General features: G+C 33.8%; 1 protein-coding gene across 1 annotated transcript in view; it reads left to right on the top strand.

Moving 5' to 3' along the window:
* The window catches only part of LOC101977380 (rho GTPase-activating protein 29), a 77,085-nt gene that overhangs the window by 27,003 nt on the left and 28,089 nt on the right, over positions 1-21,993 (top strand). The window contains 9 exon segments of the mRNA XM_078026776.1: positions 10,722-10,818; positions 11,158-11,230; positions 14,078-14,126; positions 14,677-14,814; positions 15,978-16,042; positions 16,624-16,734; positions 16,881-16,961; positions 17,148-17,336; positions 18,408-18,545. Coding sequence (XP_077882902.1) covers positions 10,722-10,818; positions 11,158-11,230; positions 14,078-14,126; positions 14,677-14,814; positions 15,978-16,042; positions 16,624-16,734; positions 16,881-16,961; positions 17,148-17,336; positions 18,408-18,545 — 941 coding nt within the window.

The raw sequence follows: 21,993 nt of genomic DNA, 5'->3' as shown, positions 1-21,993 counted from the left end.
AACAGTCACTGCTCTTGCTTTACTCATTGTGTGACTATTTTGTTTTGTTTTGTGGTGACAGGGCAGGAGATATTTAGTGTTGATGAACGAGCTGTTTAAACTTTTTTTTTTTAAGATATTTTGAATTAGAGGCTTATTGCTTCTTTAAAGATAATTTGAGGTAGCTTTTTTTCTATAGGGAAAAGAACATTTGGTAAAAACAGAACCTTTTGTTTTTTAACTTTTTATGGCACAAATGGTTAAGGGCTTGCTAATTTATGAAGTCCCAGGTGAAGTATTACCAGGGTATACTGTATACTGACACCCTAGTAGTCGACCCTTCTGCCCAAATATATAGGAAAGTTTATGAATCTGTGATTAACATTTGATTTAATTGATATATTTATTACCATTGATTTATATAGGCTTCAGAAATATGTTTAATCATAGGAATTTGGGATTTTTTATTTTATAATGCAATTTGTTAGTCTTTCAGAAACAGGTTTCTAAATAACTCAGTTACTGTTTATTAGTAAGTTGTTTTGGAACAACTTCAATATCTTTTTATAAACACTTCTTGTAGGAAAAAGGGACTTTGGTATTTTTTGCAGACAGTTACTGAAGTGTTTTGCAGTAATTTTTAAGAAAACTTTTAGCAGGCATTCTCATGACAACTGTTAAAAAAATTACTGAGGATCCCAAAGAGTTTTTGTTTGTGTATTTTGTATCTATTACATATTACCTGCTATATTAGAGATTAAAACTGAGACAATTTAAGGGTATTTAATAATTTTAAAATATATTGGTGTCTATATATTTGATTTCCTTGACTCTGAGAAGGCCAGAATTTATGACCCTGGTTTAGACACTTAGGTCATTAGTATTTTGTAGTTCTTTCTTAATATCCTATTCTAATTTTTAATATTAGTGGTGGTGGTTGACAATCATTTAAGAATCAAGCTCTTTTGTCCTGAGATTTCAAAATTAAAAAAAAAACATATTCTTGAGTATTTCTCAAGTATATTAATATCTGTTGATTTTATTGGGAATATTAGAAATGACTGTTTTCTCTTTGAAGACTATTAATCAGTTTTGGGTCATTATAACAAAGTACAGAAGATAATTTATAAAGAAAAGTTTATTTTTGTTCACAATCCATTATCATTTAACACCCCCATGGTTTGGGGCCTGTGGAGAGGCAGCACATGGTTGTGGGAGTGCATGGTAGAACAAGTCGAGCTACAGAACAAAAGAGGAGAGGAGAAGGAATGGACTGTGATCCCACAGTTTTAAGGATGTATCTATCCCCCGTGACGCAGGCCTTTCCTTCTAAAGGTTCCACCACCTTCCAGTAGTGCCAGGCTGAGAACCAGTGTGGGCCTTTGGGGAATATTTAGCATCTATACTATTGCACTACCATAGATTAGATTTCAAAAAGAATCCAGTACAATTCTCTGTGATGATCATCACTCAACCTTGGTTTTGGTAAGTAGCCAGAAATATTAGCATAGACTAGTTTTATAATATAAAGAGGGGACTAGGTTGTACAAAACTGTGGTTTTACAGTTTTTCCTTAAAACTATCAAGTTGTACTATTTTCCCAGAAGTTTGTTTTATTTCAGTGCTACTGGATTCTGTTTGAAAGTCAACCTTTATAACCTGTATCTTCTGTTGCTTAAGATAATCGGAACTGCAAATGTTGATAGAGGGCTTACTATGTTCCAGCAACTGTTCTAAGTGCTTTATGTATTTTAATTCATTTAATCTCACAACTCTATGAAGTGACCCTCTTTGTCTTCTCTTTATAGGTGAGGAAGTAGGTGCAGAGAGATTAAGTAACTTGCCCAAGTTTCTCAGCCATGGAGGTAGAATTTGAAGTCAGGGAGTCTGGTTCCAAAGGCTATTCTTTTTAACCACTGTGCTATAGGCTTACCTAAGTAAACTTAACACCCACAATTACCAAACAGTTATTTATTTAATTAATATAGCTCATTAAGCTGGATATTCATATTTCTCCTAAGGATTAAAAATTATACATGATTTTTTAAAATTAGGTTTGTGAGGAAATGCCAGCTGTACATAAAATTCCTAAAATGTTTGACTGACTTGTATTTTATTTTTAAAACAGACTTTGTTTTTTAGAACAGTTTTAGATATACAGAAAAATTGAGACAGTACATGGAGTTCCCATATAATCTTATGCCCACTTTGCCTTATCTTCATAAGAATTAATGAACCAATTTTGACAGTAACCAACAATAATGCTACCGTTTTATTGAACAAAGTTCATAGTTTATTCAAATTTTCTAGATTTCCCCAAATGTCCTTTTTTCCCCCACTAAATGTCCTTTTGTCTTCCAGGATCCTGTTATAGTATATTTAATGGTTATGTCTCCTTAAATTCTCCCTGTCTCTTAAGTTTCTCATTTTTGGTGAGAAGAGTTTCAAGGAGTACTGCCTAGATATTGTGTAGCATGCCTTTGGTTAGAATTTTCTGATGTTCTCATGATTAGACTGAGGTTGTGAAACATTAGGGGAGAGATTACAGATTTAAAGTGTTTGTTTTTTTTCATCACATTATCTCAAGGGTACTTGCTACCAACATGACTTACCATTGTTGTTGTTGACCTTGATCAACTGTCTTATGTGGTGTTTGTCAACTTCTACAGAGTAAAATTACTGCTTTTATCCTCCTATGCATATGTTACTTTTTTGGAAGAAATCACTATCATACCTCTATGAGGGCAAAGTTATCTACATAAAGTAGTTAGTATTCTTTTACACAAGAGGTTTGTTTTTTCTCCCTATACTAATTTATTCAGTCATTTATACCAATATGAACATATGGATATTTATTTTATACTTTAGGTACAACATCAATACTGTTTATCGCTCCAATTGTTCCAGCTTTGGACAGAGGGAACCTTTTCAGTATCCTCCTTTTCCTTCCCCTTCTCCCCCTGATCTGCTGACTCTACTAATCTTTTTATTATTCCAATTAGTACATTTTAATTATGTGTGTGTGTGTGTGTGTGTGTGTGTGTGTGTATAAAATCAGGATTCACTGTGGTATTTTCATACATGGACATAGCATAATTTGATAGATTTTGTTCTATAATACTTTTTTCTGCCCTCTCCTCCTCCTTCTCTCCCTCTTCCTTACCTTCTGGAACTACATGTTGCTTTTGATTCAGCTTGTATATTTCCTGCCCCTGTCCTAGAATTAGTCATTTCTCAAAGGAGTTCTGGTGTCTTTTATTGGCAAATGGTTCAGGAACTAAGATCTGTGTGCTAGGTATGCTTATTGCTACTGGGGTGTCATTTGTTTAGACCCTCTTAGCTGACAGCAAAGAAATACATATGTCTGTGCTGATCCACATGTTCATACACACATATCCATAAATATTTCTATATGTAACCATTTATAGCAAGCCAAACATCAGTTCTTCCTGAAGGTTCCAACTTTAATTCATCACTACCTGGATTATTATATTCTCCTCTCCCTCTTTATTTCTAAATTCACTCTGTAACAGTGAGATGTCTGGCTTCTACCATGTTATCCATTTATTCACATGTTTATGTCCAGTGTACGTCTATAATGGTGTCAGTTGTAAATCCAATTTCCCATTGAAAAAACTTTTTCAGTTGTAGTACAGTATTTCCTTTGCCATTAGTCTTACTCATTTAATATACTTAGTTCCAGAGTTAATTAGGCTAGTATTTGATCTCCTGTTTTTTTTTTTATTTTCCCCATCAATAAAATTTGATAGATGAATGAATCAGACTTTTTCCTGGAAGGCACTGTTTTCTCTCTTGCTTCTAGCACTCTGTGGACCACTCTGTTGCTTCTCTCTGAATACTCTTTGCCCTTATATACCCAGCTCTTTATCTTGTCTTCCTGGCACCTCCACCCCTTGCTCCTCTTGTTCTACACATTTATTTCACTCTTGATAGTACTATTAATAAATGGAATAATTTGTTTAATGATTATCTTCTAACATTTCTGAAAACAAGAATATACATTTAATTATAACACCACATTTAAAAAAATTGTTTTTTGGTTTTGAAGCTGAACTATTTCAGTAGTGAGGCATTATAACATTAAGAGCATAGATTCTGAAATTATGTGTGCTAACTTTATAAATTCTGGCTTCACAGTTTAATAACTTGGTAAATGTAGATGAGCTTCATTTCTCTCATCTGTACACTAGAGAATTTCAGGGTTTACAGCTAATAAAATCATGAACATTAAATGGAAAAATATATCTTTTAAGCATTTTTAAGAGTGTCTACCCATACTGAGCATTTAGTAAATATTAACTATTATTAAATTCTGTTGCTATGTAAGGTCAAGGAAAGGAGATTTATAGCATAATACTATGTTTAAGATGATTATCTTTTCAAACTTCTGAAGATTGATTATTTCAGAGTCCTAAAGGTAGGTTGATAATACATACTGGTTTGCCTGGGATGATAATCCAGAATATGCCTGTTATGCTAGCATGATTATGAAGAGCATCCTCCTTTTACTCACTAAAGTATTTTGGTTTGGGAAAATTATATAGTCACTTAATTTTGGGGGGTTATGAAACTCTTCTCTGCATCCCTCTGGCAGGGGTGGTATAGCACAGGAGGCTAGGATTAGACTAGTGGGTCCTGGGAAATGTGCACATCTAAGAGGGTAGCACTGCTTTGCTCCAGCTGCTGAGGAAGATAGAAGGCCTGGTATAATACAATCTTGGTTTTTTTAGAGTAGGCAGAAATCTAGAAAATTTAAAATGGTTCACCCAATTTTTCATCATTAGCAACTAATTAAATTTTTCTAAACAACACAAAACTTCATTAAAATATCAATGCATTAGATCATATGTAACTTATATTTAATTTTTTAAATATGCAGGTCAAATGATGGTCCTTACATATAGCCTGAGAGTTTCTGTTTCCAATAACTGATAATTCCTTAATGGAAAGAATTAACTCTAATGTAGAAACTGAACATGTATTTTTAAACATTAGTTATGTAACCATCAAACTTTTTAGGACTCTTAATGTAGTTATCACATATATTAAATATATGATAGTAAAAACTGTAAGACAGGAAATACCTTATATGGTTGTTTCAGGGAAAATCTGGAGAGCTTATGTAGACTGAGAAAACTGAAAAGGGTAGTGATAAATTGACCATAATTGTGAAAGTCTTTGAAATCCTTAATGAATTAAAATGACCAAGAATTTTCTGAAGGCAACATAACTGTAATAGTAGAATTAGAAGTGAATGTGTAGTAGGCAACAATTGTGGGATGCTTTCTAATGCCTTTCACTTGAAATGTGTTTCATGTGATCTTTTGTAGCTTAGATTTTTCAGAACTTTTCTTTAGAAAAATTTTTTTTCCTTTTTAAAGACTGTTTTAAACAATTTATTCTTATACGTCTGGATGAGCTTCTCCATGTTTTAAAGTCTGTAATGAGTAAGCATCAGAACCTCAATTCTGTCGATCTTCAAAATGCTGCAGAAATGCTTGCTAGAAAAGTGAAATGTAAGGATGATACATTAAAAATGGGTAGGTGTGGGCAAAAAGGCTCCAGTGAGACATTTTGTTTCATAATGTATAACCATTTCCTTTGATGGCATTTGTATGAGGTTTAGCAATAAAGAGTTATGTATACTTGGATATTTAAATACCTCCAGTAAGTCACACCTACAGCTTTCCTTCTCTTAAAAATGAAAACTTACTTGTCAATGAACACTGTAAAACTACTAACTTGAACTATACAACTGATACTTAAAATTTGAACTTTATGAATGAGTTCATGATATTTTGAGGTAGTTAGTGTACAAGTACCTTTGTTATGTTAGAACAAATGGTGTTTAAAAATGTTCAGTTGTAGCAATTCCAGTTTGTAAAAGGAACCAAATGGAGAACAAGGCTTATAAGATTTGAAAATGAAAATTGTATGATAAGTTTAGTGTGTGTGTGTGTGTGTGTGTGTGTGTGTGTGTGTGTACACTCATAGCATATGTGTGCTAACACAGTCAAGAATTGAGACTTTCCAGTTAAATGACTTACCACTCAATATTGTTAAAATTATTCTGGGCTGCAACATGTAAGAATTGAGAGTGAAGGAAGTATTTAGGTCAGTTAGGAGATTGTTAGAAGTAATGGGCAAGATAAGGATTGAAGGTCTGATTTAAGGCAGACACTGGTATGGGGTAGTGGTAGGTTGTTGATTGTTGTCTAGAGGGGATGGATGTCAATTAACAAAAACAAGACAAGTTGAACATATTAGGGGTTATGGAGAAGTTTGGAGTTGAAGGTGTGGACTTGGGAATTGATGTATGGGTGGTAGACAATTTTAAGTAGGAAAAGTGGGTAGCTTCTCTTGTGGCTTTTAAAAATATGCCTAATAATCAAATTTGTTTTTAATGGATTGTTTACAAGTGCCATTTGACTCAGGAAAATTTGTGTCTATAGATAGTAAAATTTCCATGCTTGGAAATAGCGACCTAGTTCAATTGTTGTCAGTGGCTACTGTGTGCAGTCAGGATGTCCTGGGGAAGGAGTGCCTGTGTGGTTGGTGTCCACATTCCAGAAGGAGACAATTGAGAGAGAGAGAGAGAGAGAGAGAGAGAGAGAGAGAGAGAGAGAGATATCTCAGTTGTCTTAGAGATTTTTTTATGTCTTTGAGGTCAAGTAATCTTTTGAATATCATTTCCCACGATGACTCTTGTTACATAGGATTGTTACTGGTTTACTTTTGCGTTGGGTGAAACTTAAAAGGGGGCGATTACTTGTGAAATTTACTCTTTCAGCAAGAATTGTGAGACTAGAAAACTTTAAAAAAAAACTGTTCTTTGGGGTAGGCTTACGTGTTTTTAAATAAGACCTTCCTCTTTGTCTCTACTCCTAATGTTGAAGCACCCTAAAAATATATTGATATTGTAAATGAAAAAATATTCAGTGTTCTGAAAAATGGAGATAAGAGCTTATTTAATGCTTTGATTTAATGATAATTTAGTTTTGAAAACCCAGAAAGGCAAGGTATAGGTGAAAACCATTTTTTAATGTCTACCCTGTGCCAAGCAATCTAAGTGCTTTGCATATTTCAGTCTTTGCAAAAACCTGTAAATATATATTTTTGTTATGCTTTTTTAGAGCGAAATATTAAGAAAAACTCCTGTAGGATGAAAAAAAGCTGTAAAAGTCTGAAGATCATTTAGATCATTTAGTCTTAACCCCCTGATTACATTTTAAAAAACAGCAGTGACCTAAGCAATTGACTTATTTGGAGTTCTTACCCATCAGATGCATTTTTCAAATTTGCAGATAAAGACATTTTCGGAACTCAGGAATTTATGCTGTATTTAGTATTTTCATTTATTTAGGTCAATTTTAATAGTGCCCTTGTTCGCTATTATTGAGGCCAAGTAATCTTTTGAATATTATTTCCCACGATGACTGATGTTACATGGGATTGTTAATTGTAATATTGTTAATTGTAATATAAAAGAAAAGGAGGTTTTATTTAGGTTTTTCATGTTCTGTATTTTGCCCTTCATTTATAAAGGCAATCATTATATTATAATTATACCTCCAAGACTATGGAAGTTTCATGTTTTCTTTCTATTCTTCAAACTTGATTCTTTCAATATGCAGTTCCTTCACACAAGTAAATACAAATTGTGGGAGAGGGTATTCACCAGTGAACTTTTTTTTTTTTTTACTTTAGCCTCTTTGCCTACCCATATCTTTCCCTAGATAAGTAATAACTACTACTGCTTTTTTTGCATCTTTCCAGAGATATATTACACATATACAAGCCTCTACATGTGGGTCTCATTAAATTCTGACAAATGCATATTTCTGTGAAAATATCATCATAGACATGGTAATATTTACTCCCCTTATAATTCTCCACCTCCTCTTTCACAAATTTTGATGTTTTGTTCTTGTTTTCATTTAGTTCAAAATACTTTCTAATTTCTCTTCTTCTTTGACACATGGGTTTTTCCGAAGTTTGACATTTAATTTTCTGATATTTGGGAATTTCACAGAGATCTTCTATTATTTATTCCTGATTTAATTCCAGGTAGTTACAGAATGTGTTTTGTCTGATATGAATACTTTCAAACTCAGTGTGAGACATGTTTTATGGCCCATAATATGGCCTGTGTTGGTAAATATTCATTTGAAAAGAACATGTGTTTGCTGTCAGTAGTTGGAGTGTTCTATAATTGTCTGTCTTGTCAAGGTGGTTGATAGTATCATTCAGATCTTCCTACCCTTACTCATTTTCCATCTGTGTGTTCTGTCAGTTGCAGGGAGGGCTATTGAAATCTCTGCTATCACTATGAATTTGTCTATTTCTTGTTGCAGCTCTATCAGTTTTTGCTTCATGCATTTTGAAGCTTTGTTTATTGGATACATAAATGTATAGAATTGTTAGGTCCTCTTGATGACCTGACTCCTTCATAATTATAAAATCATGTCCATCTGTGTCCCCCCTGCCCCACCCCCTGTAATTTCCTTTGCTTGAGAATCTACATTGTACAATATTAGGCAATAAAGTGGGGCAGTTGTAAGCTTACCATGGTGTTTCTTGTCTGTCAGGGACTACTGTTCTTTATTGCCAGATAATCCAGTGTCTTGAAAAATGTTGTTTCTTAAATTTTATTCAGGTTTTTTTCCAGTTGTTTTGGGCTTAATTATAACCAGTTTCTTGGCCCGAACAGAAGTTTTTAGAATATTTTTTAAATTGCTTCCACTGATTGTGAAGTTTTCCTTTTTGTTTGTATTATGGATATTTAGAAGAATATAATGAAATGTGTGGACCCCCCTTCACCCCCCACAAATCTACAAAGGTTTATACATGTAAAATCTGATTGTAATTTCATGGAGTTTATAGGCTTGAGGTTAATTCATCCCAATCTAAGAGTCCTTGCTTTCCAATTCTATTTGCCTATTTAGAATCACCTGAGAGCTTTTGAAAAAATATCTGTGCCTTACTCCAGAACTTTTTTTTTGTACCAAAGATTGAACCCAGGGGTGCTTAACCATTGAGCCAGATCCCCAGACCTTTTATATATTTTATTTAGAGACTTCAAATCTGAATCTTGGGTGATGGAGCTGACTTTGTTTTTAAAACTCTCCATCCAAGATTTAAAATGATTGGTAAAACAGAGGATGGCTTCTTCTCCACATGGTTTGTCTACCTGCACCTTACTGGTATGGATACTAGAGAAGATAGGATACATAGAACCATTTCCTCCTTAGTACCAGCCTGAGTAGCATGGTTTATTAACTTAAAAAGAGAAAAGCCAATTCCACCTTCAGAGTTTGTCTTAGTAAATTGTATTCGAGCTTTTATCAAGAGTGCATACAGAAGTTAAAACTCATTTTGTGTTTCATAATTTGCATTAACAAAGGACAAAATGTCTCTTTATAAACAAAAGACACCTAAAAGACTTAAAAACAGCATACTACAAGGACACAGCCACATCAATATTTATAGCAGCACAATTCACAATAGCTAAACTGGGGAGCCAACCTAGATGCCCTTCAGTGGATGAATGGATTAAAAAAAGTGGCATATATACACAATAGAATGTTACTCAGCAATAAAAGAGAACAAAATCATGGCATTTGCAGGTAAATGGATAGAATTGGAGAAGATAATGCTAAGTGAAGTTAGCCAATCCCCCCCCAAAAAAAATGCTGAGTGTTTTCTCTGATATAAGGAGGCTGACTCATAGTGGGGTAGGGAGTTGGGGTAGCATGGGAGGAATAGATGAATTCTAGAGAGGGCAGAGGGGTGGAACGGAAAGAAAGGGGCCAGGGGATTAGTAAGAATGGTGGAATGTGATAGAGATCATTATCTAAAGTACATGTATGAAGACATGAATTAGAGATATGAAAAATTGTGCTATATATGTGTAATAAGAATTGTAATGCATTCCACAGTCATTTATTATTTTTTAATCAATAATAAATAAATAATAAATAAATAAATGACAGCTCTATGTCAATTAACATAGATCTCAGGGACCCAGAGCCTATTATGAGCAATAAAACTATGAAAAATAGGAATTTAAATTCTCTGAAGCACTGAATTTTAAAAATATGTGGTATGTTGTGTTATAGGTTTTATATAGATTTAAATGTATATAAAATTTCAGTTATTGGTGGCTCATAGTAAATATGTGCTTCCTATTGATTTCATTGAGCCACAGTGTCTTTAACCCCAGAAAGTAGTAAGCAAGAGAAAATAACACAAAACACTCTTTTTTTATATATTTTTAGTTGTAGGTGGACACAATACCTTTATTTTATTTTTTTATGTGGTGCTGAGGATCAAACCCAGTGATTCACACATGCTAGGCAAGTGTTCTACCACTGAGCCACAACCTCAGCCCAATACAGAACACTCTTCATGAAGAGGTCTGGTGTAACGACTCTGACTTTAAGACAGATTGATTTCACATTAAGTCATTTTTTATATGTGTCAAAAATATTTAAAGCATAGAGTTAGGGAGTTTAGAATACCAACTACTTTCGTGCAAACTGATTTTTTTATGATTTCCTGAGTGAATACCTGGACATCTGATTGATTTTGTATATTAGCCCTTTCAGTTTCTGAATCTTTTAATTAAATAATGGTCAGTTTTTAAAGGATTAAATGATTTTGTGTGAATCTAGTTCCAAATATTTTCTCCCTCATTTATTGTAAGCAACCATTCCTTGTAGCTGTGAATTTCACAGAAGTTAATGAAGACAACAAAAACGATCTATTCCGAGAAGTGTATTCTTCAACGGAAACATTGGCAATTACCTTTAGGAATATGTAAGTAGAGGACTGTCATTTAAAGGTACTCAGCCTAAGTGTGTTCCCGTATATTGCATGTACAATCCATAGAAACTGAAGTATTAACTGTAGTGACATATTATCACAACTCTGAAAAAGACACATCCTATGTTGCTCTATTTAATGTATTTGGAGGTGTCTTTATAGCTATTTAGAAGCAACATTCATTTGCAAGTGACTGATTCATGCGAATAGATTTCTAGGAGTTTTTTTATCAGGTTCTTACATAAAACAGATTGTCCTCGATGACATGTTTGTAAAGCCTATGACAAAGAAGCATATTGATATTCTTTTCTTTTCCTTAACCTCTCTGGATAGCTTTACAAACTTCCTTATGGAAGATGTGGGCAATGACGCATTGTTACAACTGCCTGTTTCTCAGGAAAATAAGGTAGGCTGTTTGTGTCAGAGTGAATCCTTTAATGTTTTTAACCAAGTATTTCCTAATCTCAGAATTACTCCTTCATTGTTAAGTTTATAAATTACCATATTATGGTAAGAAAACCAGACCAATTCATTTAAAATGTGAGAATACGATCAGTTTCTAGAGCAATAATTTGGTAATACTTTTTAAGTGGACTGAACCATTAAGAGAGCATGCCTGATAATTTATAACGTATGGTATAAAGCCTAAAATTTTAGAAAGGATTTTTTTAACTTTTTTTCCCTACTGATTTTGACACAGATCTTGAGACTGATGAAACTTGGGGGCTGGAGGGGGAAGAAAACTGGAAAAAGTGAGGGAGGTGGTAAGCTCACATATCATACTTTTTTTTTTTTTTTTTTTTGGCCAGGACACTTGTTATCTCTGCAGGTCTTAATTCTCCCAACTAGCATCTCTATACTTTTTTCATAGGATTGGGGTTATGATTTCTAATTGGAAAAAATAAATTTCTTTGGAATGTTAAAACATGAGGAATGTATGGAGAATGTTTTCTTAAAGATCTATAATATGGAATATTTTCAGTTGACTGATTATTTTTTTACTTAATGAAAGATATTTAAACATACTCCCTCAGGGACATGTGTTGATAATTCCTGTTAAGAATGATCTGATCCATTAACAAGGCCCTAAGCAACTTAGTGAGACTCTGTCTCAAAATTTTTTGAAAAATGGCTGGAGCTGTGGCTCAGTGGTTAAGCACCCCAGGGTTTAAGCCCTGGTTCTACAACAAAAAAAGAGGATTGATGAGATCCAAAAAGGATTTCAACAAATGTACCAGGTACTTGTATTATGTCAAAATAATATAAAAACTTAAGTTGGTATGGTGGTGCATGCCTATAATCCTAGCAGTTCAGGAGGCTGAGGTAGGAGGAGTGCAAGTTCAAAGCCAGCCTCAGCCTTAGCAAGACCCTGTCTCAAAATAAAATAAACAATAAGGCAAGGTGGTGCATGCCTGTAATCCCAGTGGTTTGTGAGGCTGAGGCAGGAGGACTGGGAGTTCAAAGCCAGCCTCAGCAATTTAGCAAGGCCCCAAGCAACTCAGTGAGACCCTGTCTCTAAATAAAATACAGAAAAGGGCTAGGGATGTGCCTCAGTGGTTAAGTGCCCCTGAGTTCAACACTCAGTACCAAAAAAATCAAATCAAAAATAAAAAGTGCTAGGGATATGTGTCAGTGTTTAAGTACCCCAGGTTCAGTCTCTGGTATCCCCAGCCCCCAAAAAGAAAACCTTAAGATCTTTCTTAAAATGATACAAAATATAAATATAAATGCTTAAGGCACTTGGTACACGTATTGCAAACATGACTACGAATGTTTCTAAAATCATCCATTGATAAATGGAGAATAAGGAAGAGTCTAAAAATTGTCAAGTATTTTACTGTTATACATGTTTCTTCCTCAATTTTACCTTTTAAAATTGTTACTGATTCTTCAGAAAATAAAATATTTTATGTATGTAGCATAGCTCTGAACAACTTAAATTTTAGGTATGAATCATATTTCCTATTCCTGCTTCTCTAATGTGGATACATACAATTCCTTTATTAGGAAAATACTTTTCCCCTTTTTTAAAAATTTTGTGCCTTGTCTTTCCTTTTTGAAAGTTTTAATTTTCCCTAGAGATTAAGATTAAAAAGCTCATGATGATATAATCCTAATAATAAAATTACATTGTTTGATGAAGGTTTTTGAAAAATATACTTTAAAAATAATAGCTGCAATTCATTTTAATAGTGCTTACTATGTACCCTCTGCTGTGCTAATAACATTACATCATCTTAATTCTTAAAACAGCCTTATGATTATAGTGTTCTTATCCCTTTTTTATAGAAGGACAAACTAAAGTTAAGTGAGTTTAAATGTGTAAATCCCATGTCATAGAGCGAATAATGGAGCTAGACTTGAGAACCCAGGTCTTTTTGATCCCTTTTGCATTGAATCCCTACGTACCTTATATTACCCAACCAAGTAGATCAAATTTGTTGAAGATTTAATGATTTGGGGGCTGGAGTTGTGGCTCAGTGGTAGAGTGCTCACCTAGCATGTACGAGGCCCTGGGTTTGATCCTCAGCACCACATAAAAATAAATAAATAACTAAAGGTATTGTGTCCAACTACAACCAGAAAATAAATATTAAAAAAAATTTAACAATTTTGATAGATGTAGTTTTCTAGCCCTGCTAATATGGTAGCCATTAGTCACATCTACTTCTTTAAATTTAATTAATAATTGAATAAAAGTAAAAATTTGCTTCTTAGTCATGTTAGATACTTTTAAAATGTTCAGGTAAGTAGCTACAATATAGTTAATAACTACCATATAGGTTATTACATATACAAAACTTTTACATCTTTACAGAAAGTTCTATGTTCAGCTGTCCAATAAACTTTCAAGGATATGCTTATCATATAATAAAAAGGTAAAAGATGGCTGGACAAGGCAGATCTATATCTTCTATTTAGATAGCAATCTATTTAGATCACTTCTTTGACTTCCTAATATTTGGGGGATATGCAGAATTTAAAGTTTTGTGTAGATTCATGCATGTTAACTAATGCTGTTATTAATGTGATTGTTCATCCTTGGATCTTAAAAACTACTGTGGTAAAAGTGATTCTTAGAAAGTGTTCTGGTATTTAAACAGACTTCTCAGGCCCTTTGAAAGGTTTTAAATACTTGAAATTCTTTAGCAGTAATTATGCCAAAGTAACAAATTGGAGTGAAAAATTTCTGAAGCAGAGATTTGTTGTCTTCTGCACTAATTGTAAATTTGTTTTCTTTCATGTTGTAAAGTCTTTAGAAAACATTTCTGTGGACTCAGTGGAGTCATCCGATGGAAAAGGTAATATTCAATGTACTTATAAGTTTTGTCAAACATTTTGCAGTTTCTTTCACTAAGTGTTCTGGATTACTTAATCTCTTCTTGATTAGTAACCTAGTGTACCTAATGTACTCATTTTTAGTACAAAATAGTAAATAAAGTGTTATGTATAAAACTTAAGAGGAAAATCCCAATTGAGTAGGTAAATAATTTGATGATGTAGACTGATCAACAATATAAGACATGTGGGGCTGGGGATGTGGCTCAAGCGGTAGCGTGCTCGCCTGGCATGCGTGCGGCCCGGGTTCAATCCTCAGCACCACATACAAACAAAGATGTTGTGTCTGGCGAAAACTAAATAATAAATATTAAAATTCTCCCTCTCTCTCTCTAAAAAAAAAAGGAATATAAGACATGTAACTTGAATAATAGGAATACATATTAAGACAAAAATATATTGTAACTTGAAACTATTTTATGTTTAAATTGTGCCCTTTATCTGAATGCTGCTTGTTTAGAATCACTACAGATCATATTTAATAAATACTTACGCTGATTTTTTTATTTTCAGGAAATTTTTCTCCTGTAGAATTAGTCAATGTGCTATTAAAAAACACTGATTCTATTGAATTGGCCTTGTCATATGCTAAAACTTGGTCAAAATATGCAAAGAACATAGTGTCATGGGTTGAAAAAAAGCTTAACCTGGGTGAGTTGTCTTTTGGAACATCTGATTAACTTTGGAGTATAAGAACTAAATTGTTTATGATTCATTTTCTATAGACTGTAAGTATTATGATTACAGATTAGTTATTTCATTGTAATAAATAAAGTCATTATTAATTTTCTCTTCTCGAAATAGAATTTCTTACATAAATGTACTTGTTGAACATTTACGGTGGGTCAACCATTAGACCTAGAAATCATATTGTAATGAGTGAAAAGAAATACAATCAGATAACATGGTTAAAGGAGATAAACGCAACAATAGATGTTTCAGCAGAGCAGTGAAAGCTTAGAAGAAACATCCCCACCCCCAGCCCATGCTGGGGATTAACCCAGCACATCATGCAGGCTGGGCAAGCACAGTATATGCTACCACCACCGAGATACAGTCCCAGCTCAAAGAAACATCTTAACAGCTAATATTAACCTATAGTTTTACAGTTGAAAAAAGGTTTTCATATGCATTATCTCATTTAGTCCTACAAAACCCTGGGAAGTAGGCAAGACAAGAATTCTTAGCCCCATTTACAGATAAGACAAACAAGTGATTTTTCTTAAGGTCATACAGCAGATTTACTTAAGGTCATAGAGCATAACTGGAATAAAATAGAATCTATCAAAGCCTGTGCTCTTTCCACTGTGTTGTTTGTTTTTAATAGGGAATGCAAATTAAAATCACTTGAATAGCCTTAAAAAGGCCTAGGTTTCATTTCTCAGAGAGGTAAAGTCCAGTCAAGTGTATTTTGAAAAAGTTTCCCAGTTGATTCTGACAAGCACTTAAAATTAAGAATTACTGCGTTTTCATCAAGATGCACACTAGTATATGTGATCACTTTTTTCTTTTCCTTTTTTTGGGGGGTGAGGGGTGGCAGCAGGGATTGAACCCAGAGACACTCAACCACTGAGGCATATTCCCAGCCCCTTTTTATTTTTCAATTTGAGAAAGGATCTTGCTAAGTTAATTAAGCAAGGTCCTAATTGCTGAGGCTGGCTTTGAACTTGACAACCCTCCTCCTGCCTCAGGGATTACAGGCATATGCCATCATTCCCAGCTTGTAATCACTTTCAATTGGAGAATTACAAATGGAGTATGGGGGAGGGGGTTCATTGATTTTTGCTTTCTGATACCTACTTTAATCTTTTCAGAAATGGAATCTACCAGAAATCTTGTGAAGTTGACAGAAGCAACTAGAACTAACATTGCCCTAGAGGTAAGTGTTCTGTGAATTTCTAGGGTTCTATTATAAGAGAACTAATCAGGTGAGCTCGTAAATAGTGCCTTGTAAAATCAGAAAATTTCAAGTACTAGAGGAAAGAACTCAATTGCTAGTCATTTTTTAAATAGTGAACTTTATTCGTTTATTTTTAAATTTTTTTTAGATGTCAGTGGACCTTTATTTTATTTATTAATATGTGGTACTGAGAATTGAACCCAGTGCCTTTCACATGCCAGACAAGCACTGTGCCACTGAGCCACAACCCGAGCCCTAATTGCTAGTCTTTTTATTGACAAAATTCTTTTAAATTTATGTGGCCATTAATTATGAAAAACAGTAGGAAATTCACAATCTTATACACATATTTATTATTATAATGGCTGCCAATTTCCTAATTTATAATTATAATTAACTAACTTGCTTTAGTATTCTTCCCATAATTGTGTTCATGAATAGTCATTTTTCTAGGAGAAAACAATCTAAACTTAAGTTTCTCATTTCGAAGAATAGTGGGTGCATCTGGAATTCTAGTGCTATTTCTATTGTAAAATTTACTTCTTAATTTCAAATTCTAGGAGTTTATGCCACTACAGTCTTTATTTACCAGTGCTCTCCTCAATGACATAAATAATAGTCACCTTTTGCAACAAACAAATGCAGCTCTCCAAGCCAACAAATTTGTACAGGTAAAATTAAATTAATTAAATAATTAAAAATAGAATTAATTTAATTAATAACATTTATTTATATAATGCACAATTCTTTTTTTACAACAGCATATCTTTACAAAACAACTTTTTTTCTTTTTCTTGTTTGTAAATATCCTCAACAGCCTCTACTGGGGAGGATAAAAAAAATGGAAAAACAAAGGAGAGACATGAAGGAACTTTGGAAACAGGAACAAAATAAAGTGGTTAGTATTATACTGGAGTTTCATGTACCTGTTTGTGAACATTTAAAAATCATCTATATTATGTAACCATTTACCTTACTCTAGTTTTCTAAAATACTGCTTAACTATCTTCCTGAATATGCTAAAGAAATTTTTATAGTAGGGTTTCTTTCACATTGGATATTTAATATACTATTTTCTGTATAGCTCAAAACAGAAGCTGCTCTCAAAAAGTCAATGTTGTTATGCATGCAACATCAAGATGAATACGAAAAAGCAAAATCTTCCATGTTTCGTGCAGAGGAGGAGCATCAGTGCTCATGTGGTGGATTAGCAAAAAATCCAAACAAGCAACTAGAAAAAAAGCGAAAGTTGGAAGAGGAAGCACTTCAAAAAGTAATATTTTCTTGTTATTTGGAAGTTGAATTAGCAATAATCTGCAAAGGGTTTCTTCTTAAACTTGTAATATGTGTTGGGATTATGGAACAGGCTTATTCAAACAGCCTGCTGGGCCCACCTCAGAGTTAGGGATTGAGTGGATAAAGGGTGAGACCCAAAGAACATATTTCTTTTTTTCTTTTGTTTTTTTAAAATATTTTTTTAGTTGTCAATATACTTTTATTTGTTTATTTGTGGTGCTGAGAATCAAACCCAGTGCCTCACACATGATAGGCAAGAACTCTACCACAGAGCTACAAACCCAGCCACAAACAACATATTTCTAACAAGTTCCCTGGTGATGCTGGTGGAGATCCACACTTTGAGAATGACTATGCTACGAGACTTAAGAATTTGGAGTTTTGTTTGTGAAAGAAGTATCTTTTTTTTTTTTAAGAGAGAGTGAGAGAGGAGAGAGAGAGAGAGAGAGAGAATTTTTAATATTTATTTTTTAGTTCTCGGCGGACACAACATCTTTGTTGGTATGTGGTTGGTATCGAATCCAGGCCGCACGCATGCCAGGCAAGCGCCCTACCACTTGAGCCATATCCCCAGCCCAAAGAAGTATCTTTTAAAACAGCAGTTTAATATATTTTTACTTGATTTTTCAGAAAGTTCACCTTTTAAGCAAGTGTATATATTGTATGTGTGCTAATTCTAGCACCTGGAATTATTATACTAGCAAGTAGAAACTAAAATTTTGGATTATTTATGAAATACAGTTTTGGTAAACAAATTCTGTGAGATAAACAGTAAATAAATATAGAAAATGGTATTTTAAATAGAATGTTTACTTTATAGACCATACAATATACTAATTGTAATTTGTGCTTGAGTAGTTGAGTCACTCACCAGAATGTTTACTATTTGTTATATTTAGAAGTTTTCCATTTAAAATATAGATAGACTATTTCAAATTTTCATGATGAAAGATTTTTTAGTTATTTAAATTCAACTTTTCTAAAATAAGTATGTATTCTAAAACATAACACTGATGATCAGTGTTATTTTTTTCTGATATTCCTGAAGGTAGAAGAAGCAAATGAACTCTACAAAGTTTGTGTAACTAATGTTGAAGAAAGACGAAATGATCTAGAAAACACCAAAAGAGAAATTCTAACACAACTCAGGACACTTGTTTTCCAGTGTGATCTTACCCTTAAAGCTGTGAGTGATTTCTTCAGTATTTTTGAAGACTAGAGAGGAGAAAAAAGCCTTCTTATCTGTAGAAGGGAGAGGGATGCTTGATAAGTTGATTCTTATGAGATTTAAATTCTGGGAGCAATAGAGCATGTTTAAAGATTGGCTTTCAGTTTTCATGAGTGACATAGTTTGATTTATTTTTGATCTGTCTCCCCTCTACGTCCCCTAGATTCATGATTCTCTTAATTTCAACTGAACTGTGAAAATTTGAAATTGCCTCTAAGCCACTTTTTGCCTTGATTGATAAATTTGATTTGACCCTGTAACTTCTGTCAGCTGAGTGACAGAAGAGAGATCTATTCTTCAAAATTTGAGTAAAATAAATATTAAAATTAAACCCAGTGATATATTTGAAGACCTAGCATTCAGCCTGCTTTTGTTTTCATTACCTCTTTAAAATGTTTTTCATAAAATATTTACATATCCAAAACCTTCTTGGTATAGTTTATAAGTTTTAACACACATATAAATTTGTGTAACTATCACCATAGTCAAGATTTGGAACAATTTCATCACTTCAGTGATATTCTTTTTGCTGGGCTCTGTAGTGTGTGCCTGTAATTCCAAGGACACTGGAGCAGAAGTTCAAGACCAACCTGGGGATATAATTTAGTGATAAAAACACTCCTGGCTTCAATCCCCATTTTAAAACACACACACACACACACACACACACACGCACGCGCGCGCGCGCGCGCGCGCATATACTGTTGCGGCAAGTGTGGTGGCACACACCTGCCATTTCAGCTACTTGGAAGGCGGAGGCTGGAGGATCTCCAAGCCCAAGGCCATCCTGGGCACTGAGTGAGAATGTATTTCAAAATAAATGGGCTCAGGGGCTGAGGTTGTGGATCAGTGGTAGAGCGCTTGTCTAGCATGTGTGAGGCACTGGGTTGAATTCTCAGTACCACATATAAATAAATGAATAAAATACAGGTCCATCAACATCTGAAAAATGTTTAAAACAAAAATGGGCTCAGGAAGTATGTGGCTCAGTGGCAGAATACCTGCCTAGCACATGCAAGATCCTGCTGGGTTCAATTCTCAGTGCCACAAAAAATGTTCTTTCATGCTACACCTTTATAGTCAAACTCTCCATCTTGCCCTAACCCCTTGCCCAAACTCTCATTACTTCAGTCTTTTCCAGAAGTCGTATAAATGTAATCACATAGTAGGTAACCTTTGGAAACAGGCTTCTGTTACACAGCCTAATGCCTTTGAAATTCCTCAGTGTTATGCATGTATCAACAGTCCATTTCTTTGTGTTGTTGAACAGTAGTCTATTATATGACTACACCACAGTGTTTATCCATTTACAAAAAAAAAAAGTTGGACATTTGTGTTGTTTCTAGTTTGGGGTAATTATGCCTAGAGCTATATGAATATTTGTTTACAGGCTTTTGTTGCATATGTTTTTATTATTTTAAATGACCTAGGAGTGGGTTTTACTGGTTAATATTGCTAAATGCATGTTTAACTCAATAAGAAACTGCCAAACTATTTTCCAGAGTGGTTGTAATCAGTGGTGCATGAGAATTCCAGTTATTCTGTGTCCTTGATATTTGTCATTTCTTGTTTTTACATCTTAGCTATTCTAACAGATGGGTAGTATTATCTAATTGTGGCTTCAAGTTGTGTTTCCAGAATGACTAATGATATTTTTAAAAATGTTTAAAGGTCTCATTTGTAATCTGTACTTTTCCTATCTAATTTAATTTTTTATTGAGTTGTTTGTTTTCTGTTGTTGAGCTTCTCCCATTCACAGCTTCTTTTTATAATTTTAGCAGTCTTTCATGGAGCAAAAGATCTTAATTTGGATGGAGTCTAGCTTATTTCTCCTTTTATGGGTCATGTTTTTGATGTTATATCTAAGAATAAAGATACTTCATCTAACCCAAAGTTTTTTCCTAAAAGTTTTATTTATTTGTCTTATTTGTTTATTTATTTATTTATTTATTTTTGAATTATGGATTAAACCCAGGGGCTCTTTACCACTGAGCTACATCCCCCAGTCCCTTTATTTTTAAACAGTATCTCACTAAGTTACCAAGGCTACACATGAACTTGCAAGGGTCCTCCTGTATGAGCCTCCTGAGTTGAGGGGATTAGAGACATGCACCATGGTGCCTGACAAAATTGTGTAATTTTACATTTAGATATATGATCCATTTTGAGTTACTTTTTTCCATTTTTTATAACTATACATATGGTGGGATTTGTGGTTTCATACTCATACATGCATACAGTATAACAAAATAATTTGGCAATATCATTCCCTACCAATTGCCTTTTCTCTTGTCTCTTCCCTTCTCCTGGTCTTTTTTCTCTACTAATTTCCTATTGATTTTCGTAAGAGGTATAGATTGAGGTTTGATTTTTAGCATATAGATGTTATATTAAAATTATACCTGTGGAATTTCAACTTACAGAAGTGATATTGTACCAAACACAAGAGAGGTCAATGCCATTCCTAGAAGAATTTATTGCTTACATTTTCTGAAGAGAAGGGGACTTATCATAGCAAGTTTGGCAGTCAGATGCAGGAGTGAAAGGAAAGTTGAGTTGGCATCTTTATTGGGGTTTCCTCAGGAGAGGCAAAATGAGCAAAGTAACAGTTTAGAATTGGCTAGTTTGAACAATTCCAGTGGGCTTTGGGACACAGGGATGATCTCTAGTTGCTTGGTACCTGACCTTGGGTTGATAGAGGGTCAGAGGAAATCGTTGGCTTTAGGTAAGAGTTTGGGAGTTGACTGGGGTTATAGATTTGGGACACCTTGGTTTGATGTGAAGTATGTGATCCCAGCTGAGCCCTGGGCTATTTTAAGAGTTATCTAGCCCAAGAAGGGGCAGTCTCTCCCTGGCTAGCATTGTTTTGTGTTTTTTAAGACATCAAAATATCATGTAATACAGAAAATAAAAGACATGGTTAATATAGATTCCACTTGTTCTGATACCATTGGTTGAAAACACTGTGCCATTTTCTTCAAAATGCCTTTGCATCTATTTTTAAAAATCACTGGACCACATTTGTTTATATTTGTTTCTGGATTCTTCATTTTATTGCATTAACAAATGGAATATTTATTTGTTTATCCTTTTGTGAAAACCCCAATATCTTGATTCAGTTGCTTTATATCAAGTTTTAAAACCTCCCCTCCCTTCAATCCCCTCTACCTAATCTAAAGTAAGTCTATTCTTCCCTAACTCCATCCTTTTATTGTGAATTAGCATTACATATCAGAGAAGACATTTGGCCTTTGTTTTTTGGGGATTGGTTTATTTCACTTAGTATGATATTCTCTAGCTTCATCCATTTACCAGCAAATGCCACCATTTCATTCTTATTTAAAAGACTGAGTAATATTCCATTGTGTATTATATACTGCAGTTTCTTTATCCATTCATCTGTTAA

The sequence above is a fragment of the Ictidomys tridecemlineatus genome, chromosome 11 (genome assembly GCF_052094955.1).
Source record: "Ictidomys tridecemlineatus isolate mIctTri1 chromosome 11, mIctTri1.hap1, whole genome shotgun sequence".
Taxonomy (NCBI): Eukaryota; Metazoa; Chordata; class Mammalia; order Rodentia; family Sciuridae; genus Ictidomys; species Ictidomys tridecemlineatus.
This window is presented reverse-complemented; position numbering and strand designations above follow the sequence as displayed.